Source organism: Trichechus manatus, unplaced genomic scaffold (assembly GCF_000243295.1).
Source record: "Trichechus manatus latirostris isolate Lorelei unplaced genomic scaffold, TriManLat1.0 scaffold00119, whole genome shotgun sequence".
NCBI lineage: Eukaryota > Metazoa > Chordata > Mammalia > Sirenia > Trichechidae > Trichechus > Trichechus manatus.
The window spans coordinates 6,128,216-6,145,982 of record NW_004444055.1 but is presented as its reverse complement, the minus strand read 5'-3'; the positions used below and the strand labels follow the sequence as shown (position 1 = coordinate 6,145,982).

The window sequence follows — 17,767 nt, the reverse complement described above, 5'->3', positions numbered from 1 at the left end:
TGAGGCACAGCAGTCCAGGGACAAGGACTAGAAGGCAGGAGGGGACAGGAAAGCTGGTGATAGGGAACCCAAGGTTGAGAAAGGACAGTGTTGACAGGTCGTGGAGTTGTTAACCATTGTCATAGGGCAAATATGTGTACTAACTGTTAAATGAGAAACTATTTTGTTCTGTAAACCTTCATCTAAAGTACAAAAAAAATTATGTGAGATCAAATTGACAACAACAACTCAAAGTTTTGATGGGAAGCCTAGGGGACAGTGAGTTGAAGACAATGGTGATGGAATAATTCGGACAAGGATAGTGAGAATAGCAGCACAACTGTAAGAACGTAATCAATGTCACTGAATTGTACATGTAGAAATTTTTGGAATGGTGTATCTTTGGCTATGTATATTTTCACCAAAGGAAAAAAAAAAAAGGTCCTCCAAGGTTGAGAAGGGAGAGTGTTGACATGTCTTTGGGTTGTTAACCAATGTCATAAAATAGTATGTGTACTGTTTAATGAGAAACTATTTGTTCGGTAAACCTTCACCTAAAGTACAATAAATAAAAAAAATAAAAAAAAGGCTTTCTGGAAAAAAGATCTGGCTACATTTGTTTTACTCCCTGCTTTTTCTGTTTATAAATTCCCTGTAGCAAGTGAGGCTTTAAAGATCAGGTGGTTGTTCTTGGCTGGTTTTTAAAATCCATTTCCTCAAAAACTGTAGTTGTGGTATTCAAAGCATACCTCATGTGTTTTGTTTGTGATAAGGGTGCATGGGATGTATTAGCAAAAGGACTTGCTATGGCTTTGCCTGTAAAATACAGTAAGGCATAAATAGCTCTTTTTTGCCTGACATTCTAATACAATAATTGACACCATTTATTGAGCACTTAGTATGTACTGGGCACTATGCAATGTTTTTGCCCCATTTTTTGTCATTTAAATCACACAGCAACTCTACAAGTCAGCTAATTCCCACTTTACAAATGAGGAAAAACAGATTAATTTGCCCAAGGTCACAGAGCTCATAAATGGCATGGCCAGGATTTGAAACTAGGTCTTTATCACTCCAAAGCTCAATCTCTGCCTCATACATTGTATCTGAACAGTCAAAATAATAGACTGGAGTAATCATAAAACAAACAAACAAAACAAAACAAAAACCAAAAAACCAAGAGGGGGAGTTACAAATCAGCAAATAAAAAAAAAAAAGAGTGGAACTATAATTTTAAAAAATATTGTTTTCACTAAAAAAAGGAATAGGGGGGTGGAATATGCACCTCCCCAGGTAATCCAGTGATATCAGATTTCCCATAACGTCCAGCTTTTAAAGCTGGCAGGGCTGTGGCCCTCAGCCCAAGACTCTTCAGCTCTTTCTCATGGGAGTTATGACATCTCCCTCCCCTCAAGTTTATTTAGCATGCCAGAATCTTTACACCCACTGTACTGAAGGAACAAATGCCTAACATAAGAGTCCTTCCACTATAATATTTTTTTCCAAGAAAAACTTAACAAAACAATATAGCAGTGGATTTCTGGACCCCAGCCTACTGACTTCCTGGTACCACATACTGACTTCTGGAACCTACCTACTAGTTTCTGGACCCCATACTGAATCTCTGCCTATCTACGCAGCTTTGTGATGCATTGAACAAGGAGGAGATCACATGGGAGGTCAGTGCAGTCATCAGGCAAATGTTTTGCTCCCCTAAAGTTACCCTTTTTAGGTTTGCTCCTGACACTCTGGCTTATTTATGCAACTTTTCGCTTATGTAGACGTGATTACCAAAAAAAAAAAAGCCCATTTCTGTCGAGTCGGTTCCAACTCACAGTGACCCTATAGAACAGAGCAGAACTGCCCCCTAGGGTTTCCAACAAGCAGCTGGTGGATTTGAACTGCTGACCTTTTGGTTAGCAGCCTGAGCTCTTACCCACTGGGCCACCAGGGCTCTGGGACTGTGATAGTCCCGGCCAAATGAAACATGAGACGTCTTAAGGCCTGCTAGTGTCACACATTTTGGCAGTTCTTACTGGAAGTAGAAAGAATAGCTGTAAGGGGCAGAAAGCTATATTTCTGGATGCAGGCTTCCCCTCAGTGGAGCCCTTCTGCTCTTGAGGAGAAACTGTATCCGTTCATGAGTTAATACATGTAAAGCATTTAAATATATAACTTTAGTTTTATAGCATAACTATATAAGTGTTTGCTATTATTATTCATTTGCGTATTCATTTAGTCATTCACTCTTTAATGTTGGCCTACTGTGTATACACACACATACACATGCATATGTGTATTTATTTATAGATTTACTTCTTGCATATTTCTATAGAGCAAGTGTAATAAAATATCTTACGTTTGCATAGCATGCCATGGTTTACCAGTACTTTAACAACAATGCTAATAATGGTAATATGATAGCGATAATAATAGCTATCATTTATTAAGTGCTTTACATGCATTGGAGCCCTGGTAGCGTAGTGGTTTAGAGCTTGGCTGCTAACCGAAAAAGGCTGGCAGTTCCAATCCACCAGCTCCTCCTTGGAAACCCAATGGGCAGTTCTACTCCGTCCGATAGGTTGCTATGAGTCAGAATTGACTCGACAGCAATGGGTTTGTTGTTGTTGTTGTTTTTTAATATATATGTATTATTTCATTTAATTCTCACAACAACCCACTGAAGCAGATATTATTATCCCTAGTTTATTAAGAGGACTGTATGCCTTACAACATTTAAGTATCTTGCCTAAGTTTACACAGTTAGCAGGTCACAGAGCTGGGTCATCCCAGAAATGAACACCAAGTGCAGTGCTCTCTCCATAACTAATTCACAGAGTGAATGAAATAGTGCCACACAGGCACACTGTATTGTGTCTTATGAAGACTTAAATTGGACTCATGTGCTGCTACCCAAAAGGCCAATATAAAACCCTGTGATGCAAACAGATAAACCGAATGATGAAAGTAGACACATGCCTGACACGTGGAGCGGATCGATATTTTTAACTACCAGTCTGTCTAGTGGGATGGGTTGATCGAGTACTGTACATGAACCACCCTCTTTTATTACTGTTTGCAGCTCAGGAGTAAGTGAAGGACACATTAAACCAGTGTCAGAGCTTCCAAGTTTCTGAAATTAAATAGGAAAATAATGCAGTAAATAAGCAATAAATACTGGTGCACAAATCTAAAGTGCATATTAAGCAAACACATTATAGAGACAATCATGAAATCCAGCTTACTATTCTTTCTGGATCTTGAAAAACATTTTCCCTAAACATAGTGATTTAAAGCAAAGTGTTTCTGATCTCCAAGTTTAATTACCTTAATAAAGAATGGTTGACATCCATAATTGAGAAACATTTAATTCACTATCACATCCTTGGAAAGATCTTCATTTACAGTATCTTAATCACTCGACAGTATTGAGTTGCATGAATGAGAAAGGAAGCCTTATTTTGGCCAACTCTGTGTATGGAATATAATCCTGCACTCTAAATAGATTCCATGCTCTGGAATGTGTAAATCGCTGGAATTGTTTTGAATATATAAGATGCTGATTTTTTTGAAAAGGGTGTAAAAGATTGTGATTTGCTTCATGTATAGTGAACACCAAATAGTAAAGAGGAATGTAAAACTGATAACATTCCTTATTTTGAAGTCAAGTTGTGAAGCCTGAAACCAAAATATTATGATATGGTATAAACGGACTACCATTAACTCTTGTTCTCTGATTTGAAGTGAAGTATTTGAAGTGAAGGTAGGCTGTGCTAGTGGCAAGATTTCTGAAGGGGGTAGAGATTTTTCAGAGCTTGGCTTATTCAGACATGCTGGTCTGGGTAGCTTAAAATAAGAGGTCATACAAATTTTGAAACAATGACTCTTAATTTTCTCCCACTTCCTCCCCAAACACGGATCAGCTATTCATAGATTGATTAATGGATGACTGTTTTATTGCTTAAAGATCCTTGGATTATTTAGTTCATCTAACCACCATGCCATTTAGAAGCTTAGCTTATTAAAAGATATGAGATATCTAGTCTCCCGATCTTAACATCTTCTGCATATGGTTAGTCATTTGGTACAGAGGAGAGTGGAATAAAATAACATTAGATGTCTCTGATGGTCTGAGACATATTGCTGCTCCTTCTCCTACCTCACAGGGCATGTTCTGAGCACCTAAAGGGGCCTTCCTTCCTGACACTACTCACTCACACCATTCAGGGAACAGATTGTCAAACGGCAGATTAGACTGAAAGTCTTGGGTGGACCCTGACCACAGTGACTTAATGGGTAGTAAAAATAACAACAAAAATAATAATGATAACCAATAATAATTAAATAATGTAAAAAACTCCTGTTCTCTGAAGAGATTTCGTGGCTGTAGTTCCAAGTTAGGGGAGTGGTAGTGGTTCAGTGGTAGATTCTTGCCTTCCATGCAGAGGACTCTGTTCTGATTCCTGACCAATGCACCTCATGTGCAGTCACTACCTGTCCATCCGTCAACAGAGGCTTGTGTGTTGCTATGGTGCTGAACAGGTTTCAGCAGAGCTTTCAGACTAAGACTAGGAAGAAAGGCCTGGCAATGTAGTTCCAAAAATCAGCCAATGAAAACCTTATGGATCACAACAGTCTGATGTGCAACCAGTGATGGAGATGGTACAGGCCTGGGCCTCATTTTGTTCTGTTGTGCGTGGAATTGCAATGAGTTGGAGGCCAACTTGACAGCACCTAATGTCCTCAGCTGACTCATTTTGTGATGCCAACTATTGACTGCATTTGGCTTCTGCGGTTCTTATATAGCTGAACACTGAAAAATCAGGCCTCCACCCCATCCCTCTCCCCCAAATCATCATTTCTCAGGAATGATGTGAGCTTTCAAATAGAAATGAGTGGTGGATAGCACCTCTTGGCACATGGCAGTAGATGGTGTAGAGGTGTCTCTCAGTCTGATAGCTTTGGTTGTGGTGGCCAGTCTGGAAGAGGAAAACGCCAATATGGACAAATGTATTTTGGCTTCTTTTGCTTAGGCCAGTCAGCCATGAAGTCCTGTGGCTTCTGGGATTTACCTTGATGGTATTACAGACTATCTTTCTAAAATGCATACTTCCTTAGACTTCCTTGAGAAATGTAATTTGCTCTTTAAATTTTTGTTGTTGTTCATAGCTATATAATTTAAAAAGTCAGTATTTTATAATGTATAAGATGTATAAGAATTTACACATTTGATGTATAAGAATCTTATATATTTTAAGTACAACTTATTGAAGTATTTAGAAATAGCATTTTACCTTTTTGTTGCGCTTAGTTTTTGTAACTAAGAGGAAATCATCAAATAGAAACAGATAGACATCTAGGAATCTTGTGCTTTCTGAGGAAAGAAAGAAAAGGTGAAATGGGTGCTAAAATAGTAAGCAGAAGGTTTTGTTTTTAGTCAAAGAATCTCTTAGAAAAAAGCAGGGTGTGGATTACGGTCCAGGCTCGCAGCTCAAGGCTCTCCCGTCTCCGGGTCAGACAACTGGGTTAATGTTAAATTGATTTCTTTATAAAACAGAGACTTGATTTGAACACAAGCTTCCAACTTTAAAGACACTGTATTTGTGATGCATTTCGTGTGGATCTAAGGTAACTTGGGTGGCATTGGTAATGGTTTTGACTAAACCTAGGAGAAATCCATTAACTAACTGAACTTGCAGCATTTTTGCCTCTGGATGCATCTGGATGGTCATGGCAAAAGTACACATTATAAGACAAAAGGTATTTTGTCATCCAAACTACTTACTTCTCAAGTTTTACAATGTGTGTATATGTGTGGAAATATTCTCCATGTAGTTTTTTATTGACAAACCTTCCTGATATTGCTTTTGATAGTTACTTAAGGAACAGAGGATTTTCTACTTTTTTCTGAAAAGATATTTCAGAATTTATACCAAATCAAATATTAGAATAAGCTATTCCCCTTCCTGTTTTACTCTATCCCTTAGAAATTTGAAAAAGAAATGGATAAATTTAATGGATTTCAGAGGAAAAGGCAGTTTAAGTAAATACAGGAAAACCCAGTAAATAGTCTATTTATTATCCATCCATCCATTCATTTATATTATTCTAGAAATTCTTTACCATATACTTTTACTCCTGAAAGCTAGGTGGCTAAGGCTAAATGAATAGATGAAATATTTAAGACTCATTTCTGCCTCCTCCATTTCTTTAAGTTTACAGGAAATGACCTCTGCCACTTACCAGCCAGGTAACCTTGGGCAAGGTACGGATCCTGCCCAAGCCTTGATTCCTCACCTGTAACATGGGATTACATGTACCTTCACTGCATAACTCACTGCAAGGAGACAATATGTGAATAAGCACTTTGATGTAAAACGCTGGGCATATCTATCCTCTGTTGCAGGTGAGGATTATGTCCCAGCCTTGACATCTAAAATACAGGCGTCCTTGGGTGGTGTGAACGGTTAACGCGTTTGGCTGCTAACCGAAAGATTGAAGGTTTGAGTCCAGCCAGAGGCATGTTACAACAAAGGCCTGACGATCTACTTCTGAAAAATCAGCCATTGAAAACCTTATGGAGCACAGTTCTACTCTGACACACATGGGATTGCCATGAGTCGGAATCTACCCAATGGCGACTTGCTTTACCTACCGTATAGTGGATTCTTAGTAAATATGTATTGAGTAAGGAATGACTCCCCAACAGCTCCCTACCAGATCTCACCCTATCAAAAATAGTTAACCTCACATCCAACAGGGCTTCACACACAGTATGTGCCCAATCAAGATTTTGTACATAAATGAATGAATGAATGAATGAATACAAGCCTCTCTGATAATCGTACTTATTGAGCCCTTTATTGTTCCAGATACTCTTCCATGTGCTTGCACATCTATTAGCTCATTTAATCCTCACAACAAAGAGAGGGAAAAAGAAGCATGGGGAGGTGGCTGTAACTAGCCCAGGGTTATGTAGGCAGAAAAGGTTGCACCGGGAATGCACTGGCAGTTGACCTCCAGGGCTCATTCTCCTAATGACTCTGCTGTAAGCCCATTCTCTTAGGTGGCTTCTGACTCCAAGCCTTTCTCCCTGCTCTCCTCTTCGTCTGGGATATCCTCCCTCCTGTCCTTCCACTGACCCCATCCTTTCTATCCCTTAAAGCCCGTCTCTAGTCCCATGTACCCCATGAAGAGTTTTCTGGGTACTCCAGCCTCACAGATGTCCTTTGATGAACTTACACTGCAGGTCCTGGGTGACAATGTTGGTTCAGTGGTAGAATTCTTTCATTCCATACAGGAGACCCAGGTTTGATTCTCAGCTAATGCACTCCATGCACAGCTACCACCCATCTGTCAGTGGAGGCTTGTGTGTTGCTGTGATGCTGAATAGGTTTCAGTGGATCTTCTAGACTAAGACAGACTAGGAAGAAAGTCCTGGAGAAGGTCTACTTCTGAAAATCAACCAGTGGAAACCCTATGGATGACAACAGTCTGATCTCCAACTGATCATAGAGACGGTGCAGGACCGGGCAGCGTTTTGTTCCAATGTGCATGGGGTTGCCATGAGTCAGCGGCCCACTCGATGGCAGTTAACAACAACATAACAATTTGCAGGTCTTGTCGTCATAGCAGTGCTTAATATTTGTTTCGCTTTTTTCCCCCAACTATTTCGTTTCCGCGATTATTTTTATATCCTCCAATGGTGTCTACCTAGCACAACATGGTGCGGCATATACTAGATTCTCTGATTGCCCAGCTCACTGGAAAAAGTTAAATGATGATGGTGATGATGATAGCAACAGACATTGATTTAGTGCTTACTGTATTCCAGACTTTGGACAAAGCTCTTTACGTATGTTATTTCATTTAACAATAATCCTGTGAGATAGATATTGTCATCCCCACTTTATAGAGAGAAAATAGAAGGCACTTAGCTAGTTATGTTGTGAAGTCTGAGTTGAAATGACTTCAGAGGATGCTTTCTGAATCACATCTTCCATCACCTTGGACATAGGCAAACACAGTTCCTCTTACCCTTCAATTAGGAACAACTGAACCAGCTGTCATTACAGTTGCAAGGTAGGGAAGATGTTAGGTTTCTAAAGGAAGCAGTTACTTACCTGTAAGAGTTAATTTTCCCTCATAGAGAAGGTGTCTGTTGGTTGGTGACAAGATGTTTTCTGCCATGTGTTCTTTAAAAATGTGTTTCAAGCACTTGCAAAACAAGGGAGAAAATCAAATAGAGATATTATTACTGATTGCAAGAGAACATGATCAAGGAGTTGGGGCAATGGACTCTGTATAGAAAGTTAAAATATTTGGAAATGCCAGTAGATGTTCAGCCTTGAAATAATGGAAATAGCTCTCAGAAGGACACCCCAAGAATGGCATGATGATGTCAACCTCCCACATACAACACCGTGTGGATAAAGGATTTACTTCTTGCTCAGAAAGCTAGACTTATTTTTCAAATGGACAGCTGGGGACTTTCTAGGACTATTGTATTTTCACCTGAAAGCCAAACTTCTGGAAAGGGACATAAGTCCTGATTGAGCCTTCTATACCTCTGGGATGAAAAACCTTTTATCTCTATCCCAAAGCGGCGGCCAAACTATAATCTCCTGTAGATGTCTAAGTTTTTGGAAATTGTCAAGCCACTTCACTTTTCCTTCAAGATCTCCTGAAAGACAAGACATAGCCAGGATATTTTTAAATTCATGTGACATTGCATCATAAATTTTTAACCAAGATCCACAGTAATCATTCAGAGACACTGGCTGCCACTGGAGCCAACTGTATCTTAGGTTCATTTAACATATTACTTGCTGTTTAAACATCTAAGACAATTCACTAATTTGAAATCAGCCTTTGGCAGAGAAAAATGAAGCTTAGCTAATTTAATTCAGTAAGTTGGAAATGCACTGTGCATTTTCAATTCAATAGTACCAACAAAGCCCTTTGTAGTTTTCTCTTATTTCCTATACCTCACAGCCTGTGTGGAAGAAAGGAAAACATATTGGATTAGAGGGAGAAAAAATATTGGACTAAAAAAGGACAAATGTATCTTTTTGTCTTAATTATAAAACATACATTTGTTTCTTTATAAGGATGATAATTTCTTTTTGGTAATAACTCATTTTTCTCTTTTGTAGATTTGTGTTCATTTTCCAACATTTTCGAATAGCCTGTTGCTATTAAGGTTTTGAAATGAAATTTTGAAACAGGGACGGTTCACAGACCCACAGAATCACATGGTTAGTGGAACTCTTGAGAATTCATCACCTTTGAGGCAACAGACTAAAAGGAAGGCCACATTCATCTCTTCCCTCCACAATGAGAATCTTTTATTAAGAAATCTCCAGGGGAGATACTGTTATCTTCTTCACAAACCTATCCAAATGGTAAAAATCCTCAAAATTATTTTAAACATCCAAAAAAGTCTGTCTTTAATATTGAATTTTTATCTTCTTCTCTTGATGATCTTAATTTTAATTCTTTGGGTCATTTTAACATTTGAGTAAAAAATAGAAAATAAGGAAATAAACTCCCAATTGAATGGTCATTTTACTTTTGAACTTGCAAGAGAGGGGAAAAAAGTCTGTACAGCTGTAATCAACAGTTTGAGTTTTTCTCTTTTGACGCCTTCAAGGAAATCTTGGTTAATGGGCATAAATAATGGACTTCTTTGCTTGAATTTCTATTATACAGAGCTACACCAATAAACTTACCATAGGGCTTGCTCAATTCCTATTCCCAAACTTCAGTTCTGGAAATTGGAATTATTTTTTATATTGGCCCTGGATTTTAGAGACCTAAACAAAATGATGAATAGCAATTTATCCTCCAGAAGGGCTTCCTGTGGTGTTTATTCCCACTTGCTTTGTGTGTGGGTTCATTATGGATGTTGAAAACAAAGTGCCTTCAATCATTTGGGAAGTAGAACTTTTCCTGCCTGAACTCACTTCTGAAACCCTTGGAGACAGAGCCACATCCTGTTGTAAACTTGGTGTGAGAGTTCTCATAGGGTTAGCCAAGATGTGACTGGAACCCATTGTTTTGTAGGTGTTTGATTTATAATGAACTCACACTCAAATGCACATTTCTGAGAACTGTGACCTCAGGTCAATGGAATTACCTTCTAGGATGGAAGACAGATGGTTCCCAGGAGCCACGTTGCCCACCCACCCAACTTTGATTAAGCTGCCATTGGAGCTCTGCATCACTGAGCTCAGGGACTTACGGATTGACTTTTCCACCTTTTCCTTGATGGAGTAGATCATGACTTTCTCAGTTGAGTCTGTACTTCTTTTCCAGATATTCTTCAGCAACAAGGGGTATCGAGTCAGCCTGTGTAGTGGGGCCACTAGTAGCTCAGGCAGATGAAGCCTTCTGCACTGTTCGTTCTGCTCACACCACTGGGAAAGGCAAAAGCAGATACATCAGAACATTGCCTCTCCTATCAAGGTGCTCAGAAGCCTGGACAAGGGAACATCTTAGAGGCTCTATCCAGTAACGACATGATGCACCTGTGAACTTGCTGGGAGAATTTATGAACCGTGGGTTAGACTTTGATTTTGACTTTAAATACATTTTAAATTTTATTTAACAAACATCTACCCATCATTGCCAAATTCAGGGTCCAAAATAGGGTTCTTAAAAAACAAACAAACCCATTGCTGTCAAGTTGATTTCAACTCATAGCGACCCTAGAGGACAGAGTAGAACTGCCCCATAGGGTTTCCAAGGAGCTCCTGGTGGATTCGAACTGCCAATGTTTTGGTTAGCAGCCATAGATAGCTCTTAACCACAGTGCCATCAGGGCTCCTGGGGGTTCTTAGATGTAGTTAATAAGTATTATTGAATATTACTGATTAACATTGTTACTTTTCAATTAAAGATGAAAGAATCCAGCTCTCACATCTCCTCAGCATCAACGATGAAGGAAGCAGCCACCAGAATCACGTATAAAACCACCTTTAATCCTCCTAAATAGGGAAACTGATCAAGATTCAGATGCAGAGGAAAAGTTCAAAACTCATTAAATCCCTCAGAGGGTGCACTTTCCATCAGTGGTGGTGATGAGATCTATTGATATATGTATTCCATCCTTATTTACCCTTCTCACCTAAGAGTTTAGTTTTTTCCATTGACTTCTTTTCCCTGGCCCTTGAGAAGATTTCTGGTTTCACCAGCTCTGTTCCTATCCCTGTTGTGATACACAATTAGGAGAATTGAGAATCAAGACTGGAGAGACAGAAGGGAAAGGGAAGGATTCTTGCTTGTTGGGTTAGTTCCTTGACTCGCCTTTGTTGGGGAGAATCAGGTAATGGTTAAAAATGAACAGAAAAATGAAAGTAGAAATCAAAGAGCCTAGACTGATCTATATGATAGAACAGAGAGGAGAGGGGATAGAGAGAAAGACACAATTTTCAATAGGGAGAATTTGGAATTGGGATTTGGAGAAGGAGGCAGTTGTAGGTGTGTGAGGCACTGGGTAAGACAGGAAAGGGACTTTTAGTAAGTATGGCTGTGGGCTATAAATTCAATTTTCATACATGAGATTTGAGAAACACAAGTAAACATGAGAATATCTTTTGTGTTTGTTTTGTCTGCTGAGCTGTTTCCTTGAATGTGACGTTGTCTTGAACCTGAGAGGCCCCAGCTTTTATGCAAGTGACACATGATACATGAAGGTGGGCTCTCTGGCTACTATGCATATAGGTACCTCAAGAGTATTATTAGTAGATGTGTTCTCTTCCCCTTCTCTTATCCCATCTACTCATACCAAATTGATCCTAAGTTCAGCTCTAAAGGGATCCTGCCCTCAAACTAAATATTTTTCTTGCTACAAGCTAGCACCTCTTTCCCCGCTTTTCATTCTTTGTCCAGGCCAAGGTTAGCTCCTTTGCCTTGTGACCCAGGGCTTCAGGGCCAGGCACACTGTAGGAGGCTCCTTCTGCTCCTGTGAAAACATTTATGCCCAGATGTCACCCTTGCAACTTAGAGATCTAGGTACAACTGACTAAAACACCCGCCGATCTCATGGTGTGGAAGTCCAAAGCCCTCCACCTAGAAATTTACAAATTCACAGAGACTGAGATTCTAATGACTTCTTCTGGCCCCGGACTCCTGTTTCAAAATGACGCTCTTCCCTGAATGGCATGGACCAAATGCCAAACTTAGCCTCTTGTTAGCTTCCACTGGAAATCCACTGATGGCAAACATTTGCAAGCATGTTAGGGATTGAATTGTGTCACTTCAAAATACGAGTTGGAATTCTAACCTCAATACCTGTGGATATAATCCTGTTTGAAAACAGTTTTCTTTTCATGTTGATTAGACTATACTCAAGTAGGGTGGATTCTAAATCTAATCACTACTAAGTTCTAAAAAGAGCAAATTAGACACAGGTATGCACACACAGGGGAAGACAGATGCCGTGTGAGGATCACCAAGGAAACAAGGAACAGCTAGGGCTACCAACAAGGAAGAAATCTACATGCCTGAGACTGTGATTTGGACTTAGAGCCTCCAGAACTTTGATAAAACAAATTTCTGTCCTTTAAAGCCACCCATTTGTGGTAGTTGTGTTACAGCAGCACTAGGAAACTAAGACAGAGTATATGTATTTATTTTACTGAAGAGTCTGGGGTTTTAGTGAGGGGTCAAATACACAGCCTCCAGTCCCCCACCATTTTGATGACTCCATTCTCTTCTTTGGAAAGAGAGAGTTCTTTCTGTCTCTGCTCCCCTCCAGACCCTCCCAGCCCTCTCCTACCTCATGCTTAGCAATTTTGACTTGTCTCTGATAGCTTGACTATGTCCTTGGGACTCTCACTGTCCCACACAAGCAGATTTATCCAAGTACTTCTTTTGGAAATATCCAGAGCTCTTCCTCACAGGCATTCTGCTGAATAGAATATTCTATGCTGCTTTCTATATGATAAGCCATGAAACTGAGCACAGTGTTGCATAACAGATGAAGCTCTAGAAGCCAGACCTCAAGGATCGGGGGGCTGAGGGATCACCTTCCCTTCTCCGTACCTCAGATTCCTCTTCTATAAAATGGTAGGAGGGTACTAGATGATCTCCAAGTTCTCATCCAGCAGGAAATGACAGCTACTCTCACCAGGGTTGGAAGGGTGGAGAAGAAAGCAGACTCTTGGGACTGCTGGTGTGGGAAGGCTAGCAGTGGTAGCAAGTGGAAGGAAGATATGCAGAGAGCGGGCCTGAGGCAATAGGACTGACTTCCATGCTGACTCATGTATTGGTAGTAGTATTCCAGTGCTGCCTGTTTGTTGGTCCTCTTGGGTGGCTAGGGAGTTCCAGTCACTGATTCCTTGGCAGCAGTTAGGGGCTCTCTCAAAACACATAAACTCAGGTGTATTAGTTTCCTGTGGCTGCTGTAACAAATTACCACGAACTGGGTGGCTTAAAACAACAGAAATTTATTCTTTCACAGTTCTGGAGGATAAAAGTCTGAAATTAAGGTGTTGGCAGTGTTGGTTCATACTGGAGGCTCTGCAGGGATAATCGGTTCCATGCCTCTTCCCTGCTTCTGATTGGCTGCCAGCAACATTTGCTGTTCCTTAGCTTGTAGACACATCACTGCGATCACTGCCTCTGTCATCACATGGCATTCTCACTGTCTCTTCTCCTCTTCCAATAAGGACACAATCATATGGGTTAGGGTCCATCCTAATTACCTCACCTTGACTAATTACATCTGCAAAGACTCTATGTATTTCCAAATAGGTCACATTCACAGGATTTCAACATAGCTCATTGAGGGAACAAACTTCAACCTATAATACCCAGGCAAATGCCCAAAACTGCCATGATTTAGGAAGCATCTCTGGCTGCAAGCACCCACTGGTATTAGGGTAAGTGTGGAACATCCTTTCTCTCCCAGGTATAAATCAAATGAGCAGCACCAATGGTTAATAATTTAGATGGAGATCCAGGTAGGAATAGTGGGATATTGTGGGAAGGCCTCAGAAGAAAGGAAAAAAAGATATCTGACAATAGTGTAAGTAAAGCTATGATTTTTTCTTTTATGTTTCTATTGACTTTATTTTTCAGATCCATAAAGGAAAGAAAAGAACATCTCTGACAAGAGGGACTGGACATAAAAGACCCTTTCATTGATGGGTCTATATCAATGGAGGCGGATTTTGCTTTATAATAAATATCCAGTGTGTTTCAGGGAACGATGAAAGGAGTGAAGGGGTCCAGATAAAAATGTTACCCTAATGAGTCTGTCTTGGCAGGAATGTGGCATTGGGCTGGGAGAAAGAGTGTTTTGGGAAATTTACTCAACCTCTCTAACTCTCATCTGTGAAATGTAGACAATAGAAGTACCCGCCTCATCAAGGATGGTGAGTGGTTTAGAAGAGATAAGCCATACAAAGTGTTTAGAACAGTGCCTGGCACATATCAAATACTCAGTCCATGGTAACGACTACTATTCTTAGCAATTGTTAGTTGAGCCACACTAAAAGACCTGGTGCAAACTTCTCAGTCTTTTTCTCTGCATCATTTTTTTTACATAATTTTTTCCCATACGAATATTTGTACATACATTGTTTTGTGACTCTAATTGCTCTCCCCATACTGTGACAGCACACTCCGCCCTTCCACCCGATTCCGCATGTCCATTCAACTAGCTCCTAACCCTCTGTGCCTTCCCATCTCACCTCCAGACAGAAGCTGCCCATTTAGTCTCTTGTATCTGCTTGAGCTAAGAGGCACACTCCTCACGAATATCAGTTTATGTCTCACAGTCCAGTCCAGTCCCTGTCTTAGTTCTGTTTTAGTTCTGGGCTGATAGAGAATCCAGGGGTCATGCTTTCTCGGGTTCCTCCAGCCTCAGTCAGACCTTTCAGTCTGGTCTTCCTAGAATTTGAGTTCCGCACTCCACCTTTCTCCTGCCCCATCTGGGACTCTCTGTTGTGTTCCCTGTCAGGGCAGTCATTGGAGGTAGCCAGGTACCTTCTAGTTCTTCTCGTCTCAGGCTGATGAAGTCTCTGGTTTATGTGGCCCTTTCTGTCTCTTGGGCTACTACTTTCATTGTGTCTTTGGTGTTCTTCATTCTCCTTTACTCCAGGTGGTTGGGAACAATTGATGCATCTTAGATAGCCTCTTGCAAGCTTTTAAGACCCTAGACGCCACTCACCAAAGTAGGATGCAGAACATCTTCTTAATAAGCTTTGTTATGCCAATTGATCTAGATGTCCCCAGAAACTATGGTCCCCAGACCCCTACTTCTGCTACTCTGTCCCTCAAAGTGTTTCATTGCATTCAGGAAACTTCTTAGCTTTCGTTTAGTCCAGTTGTGCTGACTTCCCCTGTACTGTGTACTGTCCTTCCCTTCACCTAAGATAATTCTTATCTACTATCTAGTTAGCAAATAACCCTCACCCTCCCTCCACACCGTTGTAAGCATCAAAGAATGGTTTCTTCTGTGTTTAAACCTTTTCTTGAGTTCTTATAATAGTGGTCTTATACAATATTGGTCCCTCTGTGACTGATTAAATTCACTCAGCATAATGACTTCCAGCTTCCTCCATGTTATGTTTCACGGCTTCATCGTAGTTCTTTACCCTTGTGTAGTATTCCATTGTGTGATATACCATAATTTGTTTATTCATCCTTCTGTTGATGGGCACCTAGGTTGTTTCCATCTTTTTCCGATTGTGAACAGAGCTGCAATGAACATAGGTGTGCATATATCTATTCGTGTAATGGCACTTATTTCTCTATGATATATTCCAAGGAGCAGGATAGCTGGATTGTATAGCACTTCTATTTCTAGCTTTTTAAGGAAGCGTCAAATTGATTTCCAAAGTGATTGTACCATTTTACATTCCCACCAACAGTGTATAAGTGTTCCAGTCTCTCCACAACCTCTCCAGCATTATTATTTTGTGTTTTTGGATTAATGCCAGCCTTGTTGGGGTGAGATGATATCTCATTGTAGTTTTGATTTGGATTTCTCTAATGGCTAATGATCGTGAGCATTTCTTCATGTGTCTGTTAGCCACCTGAATATCTTCTTTGGCAAAGTGTCTGTTCATTTCCTTTGCCCATTTTTTAATTGGGTTATTTGTCTTTTTGTTGTTGAGGTTTTGCAATATCTTGTAGATGTTAGAGATAAGACATTGATCAGATTTGTTGTAGCCAAAATTTTTTTCCCAGTCTGTAGGTTGTCTTTTGACTCTTTTGGTGAAGTCGTTTGATGAGCAAAAGTGTTTGTTTTTTAGGAGCTCCCAGTTATCTAGTCTCTCTTCTGGTGCTTGTGCATTGTTATTTATGGTTCATGTTGTGTTTATGCCATGTATTAGGACTCCTATCATTGTCCCTATTTTTTCTTCCATAATCTTTATTGTTTTCAATTTTATATTTAAATCTTTGATCCATTTTGAGTTAGTTTTGTGCATGGTGTGAGCTATAGGTCTTGTTTCAGTTTTTTTGCAGATGAATATCCAGTTATGGCAGCACCATTTGTTAAAGAGACTGTGTTTTCCCCAATTAACGGACTTTGGGACTTTGTCAAATATCAGCTGCTCATAGGTGGATGAATTTATGTCTGGATTCTCAATTCTGTTCCATTGATCTATGTATCTGTTGTTGTACCAGTACCAGTCTGTTTTGACTACTGTGGCAGTCAAATAGGTTCTAAAATCAGGTAGTGTGAAGCCTCCCACTTTTTTCTTCTTCTTGAGTAATACTTTACTTATTCAGGGCCTCTTCCCTTTCCATATGAAGTTGTTGATTTGTTTCTCCATCTCATTAAAAAATGCCAGTGGAATTTGGATTGGGATTCCATTGTATCTGTAGATTGCTTTGGGTAGAATTGACATTTTCACAAAGTTGAGTCTTACCTATCCATGAGCAAGATATGTTTTTCCACTTAAGCAGGTCTCTTTTGGTTTCTTGCAGTAGTGTCTTACAGTTTTCATTGTATAGGTCTTTTACGTCTCTGGTTAGATTTATTCCTAAGTATTTGATCTTCTTGGGGCTATTGTAAATGGTATTGATTTGGTGATTTCCTTTTCGAGGTTCTCTTGGTTGGTGTAAAGGAATTCAACTTATTTTTGTATGTTTATCTTGTATCCTGAAACTTTGCTGAAATCTTCTATTAGTTCCTGTAGTTTTTGTGTGGATTTTTTGGGGTTTTCTGTGTATAAGATCATATCATTTGCAAATAGAGATACTTTGACTTCTTCCCAACCAATTTGGATGCACTTTGTTTCTTTTTCTAGCCTAATTACTCTGGCTAGGACCTCCAGCACAATGCTGAATAAGAATGGTAATAAAGGGCATCCTTGTCTGGTTCTTGTTCTCAAGGGGAATGCTTTCAAAGTCTCTCCATTTTGGATGATGTTGGCTGTTGTTTTTGTATAAATGCCCTTAATTATATTGAGGAATTTCCCTTCTAGTCCTATTTTGTTGAGGGTTTTTATCATGAATGGGTGTTGGACTTTGTCAAATGCCTTTTCTGCATCGATTGATACGATCATGTGGTTCTTGTCTTTTGCTTTATTTATGTGATGGATTACATTGATTGCTTTTCTAATGTTGAACCATCCCTGCATACCTGGTATTAATCCCACTTGATCATGGTGAATTATTTTTTTGATATGTTGCTGAATTCTATTGGCTAGAATTTTGTTGAGCATTTTTGCATCAGTGTTCATGAGGGATATTGGTCTGTAATTTTCTTTTTTTGTGGTGTCTTTACCTGGTTTTGGTATCAGGGTTATGCTGGCTTCATAGAATGAGT

At 39.8% G+C, this 17,767-nt stretch overlaps 1 protein-coding gene across 2 annotated transcripts in view; it reads right to left on the bottom strand.

Annotated features, from left to right (window-relative positions):
• The window catches only part of PLEKHG7 (pleckstrin homology and RhoGEF domain containing G7), a 42,371-nt gene that overhangs the window by 5,134 nt on the left and 19,470 nt on the right, over positions 1 to 17,767 (bottom strand). For both annotated transcript variants that reach the window (XM_004384201.3, XM_023738561.1), the window contains 5 exons: positions 10,223 to 10,397; positions 8,547 to 8,662; positions 8,103 to 8,196; positions 5,274 to 5,353; positions 2,959 to 3,112 (listed from right to left, as the gene is read on the bottom strand). In XM_004384201.3, coding sequence (XP_004384258.1) covers positions 2,959 to 3,112; positions 5,274 to 5,353; positions 8,103 to 8,196; positions 8,547 to 8,662; positions 10,223 to 10,397 — 619 coding nt within the window. The remainder of the gene's footprint in view (positions 1 to 2,958; positions 3,113 to 5,273; positions 5,354 to 8,102; positions 8,197 to 8,546; positions 8,663 to 10,222; positions 10,398 to 17,767) is intronic.